This window comes from Sus scrofa, chromosome 17, assembly GCF_000003025.6.
Source record: "Sus scrofa isolate TJ Tabasco breed Duroc chromosome 17, Sscrofa11.1, whole genome shotgun sequence".
NCBI classification, from domain to species: domain Eukaryota; kingdom Metazoa; phylum Chordata; class Mammalia; order Artiodactyla; family Suidae; genus Sus; species Sus scrofa.
The window spans coordinates 13,557,623-13,569,712 of NC_010459.5; the positions used below are offsets into that span (position 1 = coordinate 13,557,623).

The 12,090-nt window shown below is 39.2% G+C and overlaps 1 protein-coding gene across 1 annotated transcript in view; it reads right to left on the minus strand.

Annotated features, from left to right (window-relative positions):
• LOC100155289 (ankyrin repeat domain-containing protein 26-like) overlaps positions 1-12,090 on the minus strand; it is a 93,374-nt gene that overhangs the window by 47,306 nt on the left and 33,978 nt on the right. Inside the window, 4 exon segments of the mRNA XM_021078249.1 lie at positions 3,538-3,631; positions 3,975-4,045; positions 9,780-10,432; positions 10,435-10,726. Coding sequence (XP_020933908.1) covers positions 3,538-3,631; positions 3,975-4,045; positions 9,780-10,432; positions 10,435-10,726 — 1,110 coding nt within the window.

Genomic DNA, 12,090 nt, shown 5'->3' on the forward strand with positions numbered 1-12,090 from the left:
TTATGGTCCTTCAGGTTTTAAAAAGGTATCCTCAGAGTTCCCTTGTGGTTCAGCAGGTTCAAAATCAGCTTTGTTAATGCGGCAGCTCGGGTTGCTGCTGTGCCACAGGTTTGGTACCTGGCCCAGGAACTTCCACATGCCAAAAAAATACTCAAACAAACAGAAAATACCTTCATCATTTAGTAAGCCACTTACTGCCACTGTGATCTTTTTTTAGTTTCTTGTACAGCAGCACCCAAGGCCTATGAAGATTCCTGGGCCAGACATCAAACTCATGCTACAGCAGAGACAATGCTGGGATATTACAGCATTTTGGGATATTACAGCAATACACATATATTACAGATAATTTTGGGATATTACAGCAATACATGTTTAACAAAATGATTTAACTGTAAAATACCAATTCTAGATGCTACCAGAATGTCTTTTTAAAAAATGAATCCTAAAAAAGTTTTCACTTGCAAGTGCTTATATGATTGTTGAATTATGCAGTGTTTTTAAGTAGTCATATAATGTAAGAAAAAAATTAAAAACCCTGTTTAAAATGTCACACTCTATAGTTTTGGAGTTCCTGTCATGGCTTAGCAAAAATGGATGTGACCACCATTCATGAGGATGCAGGTTTGATCCCTGGCCTTGCTCAGTGGGTTAAGGATTCTGGCATTGCCATGAGCTGTGCTGTAGGTCCCAGAGGCAGCTGGGATCCCACGTTGCAGTGGCTGTTGTGTAGGACAGCAGCTTCAGCTCTGATTCGACCCCTAGCCTGAGAACCTTCATATGCCATGGGTGCAGCCCTAGAAAGACAAAACAATAAAATAAATTAAGGTAAAATAAAATAAAATAAAATCACACTCTGTTTTTAATTCTCCTGTGAATAGCACTCTAATAACTCCAGTTGCCTATCTAGTGTTTTATACAATGGTAGTTAATGGTTGCTAAAATGATCTAGTACAAAAATTAATAAAACTATGATTGTCCAAGTTGGAGATTTGAAAGATTTTAAAATACAATTAAGAGTATCAAAGAGGACCTAGTACTGACATGAGGAGCGAACAAAGGGACTGAAAAATCAAGTCGCAAGGATTTCTGAATTTTTGATATGGAAGAATTTGCATGTTAGTTTCACATGCATATACAAAAACCTTACCTGTTAGTTTAATGGCTAGAGATACTGACATTTGTAAAATTTCTCAAGAATCATGTGAAATGTACCTATTGCTAGAGATACTTTAAAAGGAACAAATGCTCTTCCAGAGATGATTCTGTATTTTTTGCTAGTCATTTTTCCTTCTAGTGAGTTTGCAACAAGGAGGTGATTTTAGGAAAAAATCATAAATGGTGGCTTCATTTGTTCGATGTGTTCATATGTGTCCATAATGTGCAGATCCTATTAGGAAGAGAGAAATCAGAACTCTCCCCCACAAATAACTTCTACACCTTTTTTCTTTAAGAGTGTTGCAGGTTCAAATGTTCTCATGTAATGAATAGAGATGAAGAACCTAATTTACATAATTAGACATTATACTCTTAGTGGAAAGCCTGGGTGAAATGCTTATTTATGTCCTCTCCCTTTCTTCTCAAAAGATTAAAAACACCTACGAAGACGATACCAAACAGTCAGATAGAATTAGTTAGGCCTGTTAAGTATGCACCAAACAGTAACTTAGAAACGATAAGAAACAGAAGGGCCCAAGTGTCTCCGTCTGAATAAACACAGTATGGCATAAAACTGAGCTGAACGTGATTATCGATGAATACAGGTTTTGCTAGACTAAATATAAGACATCATTTTATTCATTTCAAAGTGAGGATTTCTTTGTCAAGAAACAACATCAAATCAAAACTAACATGCATAACCAAAAAAAGGTGAAGATGAAAGTTTCTTTCAGTTCTTCTTCAACATCAGCGACATGGCATTCAGAAGCGTCGGAGCACCTTGTCCAGGACTTAGCTTTCTTTTCCTAATGTGAATTTGAAATAACTTCCATATTTTCAAACAGAGAGTTCCCTGTTCTCACTTAACTCCACTCTCTCTGTTACATCTCTCGTCTTGACTCTCTCTCAATCTATACAATATATTTCAGCATTTAGATATACTAGATCAGTCATGTATCAATACTATTATTAGGGATATACTAGAATCAAAAGCCTCTGCTTTATAGGTTTTCTTTATACATTAAAAGATATATATAATATATAAATGTATTATGGTCTAGCAAACTTTATAAAAAATCAAAATATATTAAATACAAGACAAAGGTTGGTGTTCATAGTATGTTCCTAATAATGCTGAGTTATATTTCTCTACAACTATGTGTTTACAAATACTCCTGTGCGAATGCCTCCTGTGGCTCAGTGGGTTCAGAACCGGGCATGGTATCCATGAGGATGCGGGTTGTTCTACCCCTGGCCCTGCTCGGTGGGTTAAGGAGCCCACGCGACCACAAGCCGTGCTCTAGATCACAGATGCAGGTCAGATCTGGCATTGCGGTGGCTCTGGCGTAAGCCTGCAGATGCAGCTCCGATTCGACCCCTAGCCTGGTAATGTCCCTATGCTGTAGGCATGGCCCTAAAAGGAAAAAAATAATAATAAAAGATTGGTTTTTTTTTTAAAAAAAATACTACTGTAGTAAGGACTTTGACTTTATAAAAGAATTCACTCAGGTATTCAAACATGATCATCTATAACTCCCTGAATGCCGTAAATTATTACTAGAGCGCGAGAGAGATCGAGAGAGAAGTGTTCTTAACACAGCTACTTTCCACCTGGAGAAAGAACTGGTAACCAGAAGTCTAAGGAGAATGTAAGGCTTCAAAGATATACTTAATGGAACATGTGATGGCGCTAAAAAGAAGATTAAGAGTTTTCATCTCAAATTCTAAGCTCCCAATTGGTGGGTACTGAGAAATATACTATAACCTTTCCTTATTTATCACATAGTGCTGATCTATTCCCTTGGTATTTATGACACTCTTCCTCCAGAGAACTCAACTGAACTTACACAATGTGACCTGAAGAGGCCCTCCTCTAAGCCTACTTCGTTTCTAAATGACACTAACCCTGGATGTTCAGTCCCCAACTTTTCTATTCTTCTCTTTCTTTCTCTCTTGTCTTTTTTTTTTTTTTTTTTTTAAAGCCACTCCTGTGGCATACAGAAGTTCCCAGGCTAGGGGTTGAATCAGAGCTGCTGCTGAGACCTATACCAGAGCCTTGGCAACACTGGACCCTTAACCCACGATGAGCGAGGCCACATCCTCATGGATACTAGTAGGGTTCATAAGCCACTGAGCCACAATGGGAGTGCTTCCACAATCTTTCTAATTAAAATCTTCCTACAAAAATCACTCATTTTATGAATTCAGTTAATGTCTTCTATAAAGAGGAAGTATGCTATTCGTAGCAAAGAGTATCACTATAAATGCCGTAACTGCTTTTTATCAATGAGACTTTTCCTCTTTTCTAAAATATTCTCATATAATATTGGTAACACAATTAAAATTCCTTTTCAGTACGACAGAAAAAAACTGACTTACCGAACTTAGACTCAGCAGGTTTTTCTGAAGCTCTTCAATTGTGCCCGCTTGCATTTTGTTTGTACCTTTTAACTCGGCATTTTCCTTTTCAAGCCTAAAATGTGTATTTCAAAATAATTATTCTCACACATAGATTGTTAAGACAACCACACCAATTGTACACGAACATCCACAGGTTCCATTACATAAATTCTGAAATTTTTGAAAGGTAGATGTTTTGGCCATTTTGTTGTTTTTCTAGTAGGGTTTTGCGGATAATGAGAGAAATTTAGAAATAATGGGGAAAAAACATTTCACAACACCCCAAAACTGAAATTTTTACCCGGCTCCCCAATGATGTCTTATTTGTCATCTTTCCTGATATAATTCTTACACTGTACTGCCTATGTGCTTCATACTTAATCCCTACTTATTCTCTGTGCTGCTTTAAATCTTACTTTTGCATTTGATCCTGCATCTTCTCAGTACATTTCACGGCCTCCATATATCGATCTTGTGCTTCTTGCAACTAAAACAAAGGAAAACAATGTTTTTACCTACTGATAATCTAGTACAGATATATCTGTTTTCTTGTCTTGTTCATCTGCATATTGTTTATGGCTACTTTTTGTGCCACTAGAATAGACAGGAGTTGTTGTAACAGAGACCTTATAGCCCACAAACTTGAAATATTGGCTATCTGGTCCTTTACAAGTTATCAACTTCTCCCCTAGTATTAAACGTAATATTATTAATGCATTAAATTCCATTTTATCAAGTAAATATACACATTTATACGTTGGCAGATTGGGGAAAGAGAATTTCCTTACAGGGAACATTTATGTATAAACACACACACACACACATGCACACACATATCCACACAACACATATGTGTACATACATGTATACACATTCACACAGTACATGTATAGATACACATGTGTACACATACACACATGGGTAAATGTATAATACATGTGTACACACACACATGTATATGTGCATACATACATGTACTATATCACATATATGTACATATGTATGTATATGTGAATATATACACACACATATATGTACACACACATATGTATGTGTGTATGTATTTTCTTATTGTTTAGGGCCACACTTGTGGCATGTGGTGGTTCCCAGCCTAGGGGTCTCATTAGAGCTATAGCTGCTGCCTAAGACACAGCCACAGCAATGCAGGATCCAAGCCAGGTCTGCGACCAATACCGCAGCTCACGGCAACAACGCCGCATCCTTAACCCACCGAGTGAGGCCAGGGATTGAATCTGCAACCTCATGGTTCCTGGTTGGGTTCGCTTCCAATGTGCCACAGTGGGAACTCCGCATGTACATTATTGTCTTCTAAGCTACACTCAACTACAACATTAAATATCCACACCAGCGAGTCACTGTGGCACTTCTAGTGATGATGACAGCTAACACTGCTTTTGGTGACAACCAGAGATCTCATGGACTAGTTAGAGAGACAGTATCTACTCAGGAGCCAACATGCATGACTCTCAGTTCCAATCCCATCCATTATTAGCCCCATGTCCTGGAGCAAATTACTTAAATTTTCTGTCTCAGTTTCTCTGTCTGTAAAATGGAGATAATAATAGCATCTACCTCACTGGGATATTGGAAAGATTACAATGGGGAATACACATAATGTACTTAGAAGACTGGGTGGCACCTAGCAAGTGCTAAGGGTTTGCCATCAGCATTATTACTCTTGCTATACTGTATGTTCTCAACAATTTAATATTTAGGCACCTAGCATGCCTACGGACATGGTCTCATATACAAGTCACCCTCAAATCAGTCTTCATTTTAGTGAAAGTGGCTGTCGGTGGGGAGCTTGAGGCCCAGAATATATGCCCAGTACTTCAAAACCTTCCATTAATTCCACCAACCAACTAGTACTTTTTTCCACTTATATAGTCATTTGGAACTTACTTCCTCTCTGCACCACTCAGTGGGCAGTGGTCACAGACTACAATGCAGAGAGCACCTCCTGGATTGAGTGATACAAGACTTCCATGACCGTTAGAGGAATCAATCCACTGGCATGGCTATTAGGTCAAAGTTCTGAATTGGTTTATTCCCAGGGACTGTTTATGTCAACCTATTCTACCAAGGACTCAGATGAGAAAATTCAGCTTATGGAGAATGGATATCAGAAAAGCTATTCTTGGAAGTTCCCATTGTGGTGCCATGGAAACAAATCCGACTGGCATCCATGCGCACGTGGGTTTGATCCCTGGCTTCACTCCATGGGTTAGGGATCCACCATTGACCTTGAGCTGTGAGGCAGGTCCAAGACGTGACTCTGATACTGAGTTGCTCTGCTTGTGGTTTAGGCCAGTAGCTGCAGTTCTGATTCGACCCGTAGCCTGGGAACTTCCATACACTATGGGTACAGCCCTAAAAAAACCAAAACACAAAAAAGGAAAAGAAAAGCTATTCTCAGAACTTTACAGTTAGTGAAATGCTATCAATCTGTAAATTCCACTTTCAGCTGCATACTAAAGAAAATTAGATTTTTTTTCATAGTGAGGGCAAAAATGAACATTTAATTGAACAATTCTTCTCTATGAGTTCAAGTACTTTCCATTTTGTATTTAATTGATTAAAATACCATTTAATAAAGGCTTTTTCATACTAATATCTCCACAATGAAATTATGCCTATGATAAAAGTGCTTAAACTTATCCTAGTAATAACACTTAAGCTAAAATATTTTCAGTTTATGCAAGGACTGGTGCCATGCACATAGTTTCATAGTCCCTGTTAGACAAATTTATACTTAGACAAGATTGTCTCTTATGAAAAAAAATTAAACAGAGTAAAAATGATGGGATAAACTGTTCTGCACAGACCAATGACAGGGGACGATGAGAATAGGGTCAATGACAGGAGGAACAGTCAGAGAAAGCTTCGTGCGAAAGGAAGGAGAGACTGGAAGCCCTGTCTGAATAAATGGAGGACTAGGTGACAGGAAAAGAAAGGGAAAAGACAGAAAGGACAGCATGAGGAAAGGCAAAGAAAAGGTGACATCAGCCAGTTAACTCACAGGAGAAAATCCAACAGCAGGGAATAAAACGAGTCAACACAGTGACTTGAAAAGGAATGTTCACAGCAGCATTATTTATAGCCCCAATGTGGAAACAACCCAAAGGCCCATCAGCTGATGAGTGGGTCAATGTTTTGACCATGTAACACTGTACTGTTCCACAATGAACAGACATGGAAGTGCTGATAATGGGCTCTACCATGGAGGAACCTTGAGAACTTTATGTCAAATGAAAAAAGCTAACCACAAGGTCCAAAAGTCCATGTGAGTCCATTTGTATGAAACCCCCAGAACAGGCACAGCTATGGAGACAGGAATTAGCCTGGTGGTTGCCTGGGGCTGAGGGAGATGGGGGCTGTGAGCGACCCCAAAGAGATACAGAGTTTCTTTTTGGGGTGATGGTCCAAAATTGATTGTGGTGAAAGTTGCACAACTCTGAATAAACTAGTAGATACTGAACTACACATCTTAAAGGAGTGGATTATATGACCTATGAAGCATACATATCTCAATATGGGTTTTTTTTAATCCAATGGTAGCACCTAGATAATTTCTTAATTCTTTATTTTGGCTACGCAAACTAGACAAGATCTAAATATCTCCATGCATTTACAATAGTTAATTTGAAAAGAAAATAAAAGCAACGCCTAACTTCAACCGGTTTGTAGAATGACCTCACTGCACGAGATAACGTGAAATCCAAGAAAGAAATATACACACATTCTATACTCTTTCACAAAAGTGAAGATGAGAAATGACAGTTTTCTGGAACATTCCATTAAACAGTATCCTCTGACTTTTATCTGGCTTGCCTCATCATGGTGATAGAGACATCACCAAAACTTACTGTTTAATAGAAAAAAACAGACTCTCAAGTTCTGTGAGGAATGATGCATCATTCTCTACTTTCCCAAGGGGAAATAGCCTAAGAAAAATTATATAATACAAAACATCAGAATAAAAGTCAGAGTTTAAGAAATAAGCACATTATAAAACAATAAAATGGTAATGAAATAATGGTAACGAAAATAAAAAAAGAAAGCTATCCTTGAAAATTAGTCTCCTGAAACACTTTGTGTTATACATTAACCGTGGACACTCACATTTAACAATCTCAAACATACTTGACTTGTGATTTGTAATTTCTTTTTTAAATCTTATGCCTCATCTTCTAAATTAGCACAATAATGTGACTTGACTTCCAGTGAAGCCTCTGACCTGGACAGCTTTTTTAGGGTATCAGCCAGTAATCATTTTTTAAATTCTTTTTTTTGTTTGTTTGTTTTAGGGTTGCACTCATGGCATATGGACGTTCCCAGGCTAGGGGTCCAATTACAGCTACAGCTGCCAGCCTACAACACAGCCACAGGAACGTGGGATCCTTAATCTACTAAGCAAGGCCAGGGATCGAACCTGCAACCTCACAGTTCCTAGTCAGATTCGCTTGTGCTGTGCCATGACGGGAACTCCCAGCCAGTTCTTGTTGATGTTGTCCCATAACTGCCTAATAAGATACACTACCACTGATTTTATAAATCACCCTATTATTATTTATATTAATAAAAGATAACTCCAACATAGGTAATTCAAAAACTATCCCCACAGACATCAACTCACCTTCTTCCCTTTGCATGTGCACCTTCCAGCTCATGGAATTTGGTGAAAGATTCAGAAGGTGTTACCCTCTTGCCTTATCAACATTAAGTTACTTAGAGGACAGATTCAGCCTTGCCACCCACTCCTCCACCCTCGCCAATGAATTGGCAGAGCTTACCACCTCCTGAAATCTCATAAAGAAATGGATGTGAAAAAGAAACAGAATAAGGGCATCCTCTTGCTGCCCAGCAGGTTAAGGATCCAGTGTTGTCACGGCAATGGTTTGGGGCTGTGGTGTGGGTTCCATTCCTGGCCCTGGAACTTCCACATGCCCTAGGCACAGCCCACCACCCCGACCTCCCAAAAAAGAAAGAAAGAAATAGGAAAAAATAGGTGTATAGGTCGAATGAGTAACGGTAAATTCCACTCTGTGTAACATCTTCCTTCCTTTTTCTTAGAGGCTCCAACTACCTTCCGATTTCCCACTGTAAATCAACTCTACCTCACTATAATTAAAAATGAAACCAAACCCAAACAGAGTTCCTCACACATTCAATCCCATGCTCAAGTCCTTCCAGCGGATTCCTCACTCAGAATAAAAACGAGGCCATGCCCATGGCCTCCAGGGCTCTTGATAACCTGGCCTCCACCTGCCTCCCTGACCGCAGCCCCTGCTGCCCTCCCCCCCACCCACTCCACGAAGGCTCCTCATGAATCCTGCCATCTCGCATTAGGCTGAAAATGGGACTCCAATGCCAAACTAATCAATCAGAGAGCTACAGTTCAATCTGGGTTGGACAAACTCATATCAAATAAGAGCAGCTCAGGCGTGAAATGAGAATGAGGAACCAGTCACTCGTAAAAATGGCCAAAGTAAATTATAAGTAGCAGTGGGAAGATTAAGTCAAATGCAGGTCTGCCAAAACTCACCCCATGGGTGCCAGATTATGGTTTGATGAAAAGGAGATGCCTTTAAAGAGTTGAGACGCCATAAGAATACATGATTTGAGATTGAAATATTTCCAAACTTACATCAAATGGACATGAATAACAATAACACTGTACCAATGAGAAAGGTCTGAAAAGCTACTGAAGGAAAAGAACTATGAGACACAGCACTCATACATGAGTCCCTCTGGGAAATCTTGATGGGCTGGCAAGGTCATCCACACAACCGAATCTTAATATCAAAGTACTCATCTGAGGTATGAGCATTTCACTTATCTTCTCCATCATGCTCTCACAATGTGGTGACACAGAGACAGAAATTATCGTCTTGGCACCGTAACAGTACATCGTTAACAAACGTCTATATCTACGAACAATTTATAACATCATCTCTTACAACTGCATAGGTGACACAATGTCTTTACCCAAAGCCAAGCACCTCTCAGGTCTAATTTTTGTTTGCTTATTACAAAGGAGGCTTTCAGGCTGACTGATAGCATATACATATACATATAGATATACAGACATATAGATATCAGTTTTGACATTCAACTAGATTCCGTTGTGGTCACCGTAAATGTTACTCTGAACTTCCCTTCAGCAAGTCTGAGAATCCCTTCTCTTTCTGGATACTTACTGCTCTCTGTGTTTTCACATTTTTAGCCCGAGACAGCTTCTCCTTGAGAAGATGAAGCTCATTGGTTAACTTCTTAAGGCTTTCCTCCAGCATCAGACTTTCCTTTTCCCTTTGGTCTTGAAAGGTCTTCAGGATATCCTGAAACCGTTCTTGGCTATCCATTACCATCTTCTCTTTGCTCTCGATTTTGTTTTTTGCATCATCCAGCTGTTCTTGCAGCAACAGGTTTACACTCTCTAGTTGGGCTAATCTCTCCTCCAAGCGCTCCTGCTTGCCCATGTATTCCTTCACTTTGCCTTGTTCACGTCGACACAGGTCTTCACTTTCCTTCTTCTGACACTGTGCTTGGCTCAGTTCTCTCTCTACCTGCTCTAACAGCAAAGAGTTTTCTCTGAGAGCATCTCTCGTGTGATGCATCTCAATGTCTAGGCTACTGAATTTACGCTGGGTTTCAGACAATTGCTGCAAAAGTAGCTTGTTGTGATCTTTCAGGTTAGACATCTCCAAATTCATTTTGTCCTGTAAGCATAGCCACTCACCTCTTGCTCTCTGAAAGGTGAGTTCCAGGTCTCTTTTTGCTGTCTGACTTTGCTCATGATCACTCATGGCAGTAGTCAGCTTGGAACAATATAACGCAACATCTGTTTCCAGGCTTTCTGTCTTTTTTCTTCCTTCTTCAGTTTAGACTTCAGCCTTGTATTCTCAGCTGTCAGATCATGAAGCTGTCCACTGTATGTCTGTGTCAATTTTTCCTCATTAAGTTTTATTGCCTTTTGAAGTTCATCATTCTTTTGTTTTACAATTTCAATGACCTCTAAATATTTCCTTTCCTTTTCCAGGTTCTCATTTTTTATTGTGTCTATTTCTCGTTTTAACGTGGCAATCTCATCCTGTATCATGAGATTTTCATGTAACAGATTTGTTGCTCTTTCGTGACTATCAGAAACCTAAGTAAAAGCAAAGGAGATTTTTAGCCTGTACGCAATAAACTGACCCATGCTTTCCTCTGAAATGAAACACTAGTCTATGTGTTTATACAATGAGAAGACTGCAGTGAGTGGAAACCCAACTGGACAGAAATAAAGCTTGGATACATCTCTCAGACTTTCCACAAGCAGGAATCCCTTGAAGTTCAAAAACTGAATGGAAGATAAGGAATCCATGAAAAGGAAAAAGGAAACCAAACCACAAGAGAATTTTTAAAATGCTCAGGATTAGAAAGGACTTTTCTCCGAATTACAAGAAGCCCAGAAGGCATCTAATAAAAAAGGAATGAATCTAACTCCACTTACGCATGGCTTCTGCTGTCTAATGTGTCCAGCCACCCCACAGGAAGAGCCTTTTCTCTGTACATGCATTGAACAGACCGAATTTCCTAAAATGTTTTCTTCTCTCCAGAGAATAATAGTTCATAAATATTTAAACTTCCTAACATGTTTTACAGTCAGTTACAAGAATTACACCTACTGATAACTGACAAAGCTAGCCACTGTACTAAGCACTTCTACAAACATCGATTCCCTCTCTAGGACATTTCTAGGATGAAGAGATTAAAAACATAAGCAAGGTCTTCTGTTTCTACTATGAATCGGCTTACACAAAACCACAAGTACTTCTGGAGTATGATACATAGAAACCCAAAATAAGCTTGAGGTTTCACTCTTGGTGAATACACTAACGGTAAATCAGGTCAAACGCATAGAGCTCTTCTTAGAAAATCATGAGAGTATTTGCTGCTGCAATAACTTTTATTTCCTCTTATTAATGTTAGAATATTAATCAGTGGGAAATAGGTGGGACATTCGATTGAACTCTTTTACTAAAAATAAGATACTTCTCCATAAATACATTGTAACTAAGCATATACTGCGGCATATCTATCACTATTCTCAAAAGTTCCTTGCACTGAAACAGGATACCACATGGAGCAAAGTGGTAAGTTTCTCACAAGGAGAAGGATGACATCCAACACAGGGTCTCTGAACTGGCCCTCCGCTTCCTCCCTGCCATCGGTGGAAGGGATGATGTCCCGGTTAATCTATCGAGGAAGTAAAATCACTGGCGAAACCAAGAATATCTATTATGACTACTAGTAGCTTTGCAATTATGGAGAGTTCATCAATTCCTATGGAAAACATTAAAGGCCTCTCCTTGGATGAGGCCATTGTGAATGTCACGACATGACTGCTGCAGACAATGGGGATCGGAACTAAAAGGGTTACTTTAGGAGTTCCCGCTATGTCTCAGTGGGTTACGAATCAGACTCAAGTAGCAGCTCAAGTCACCATGGAGGTACGGGTTTGATCCCCAG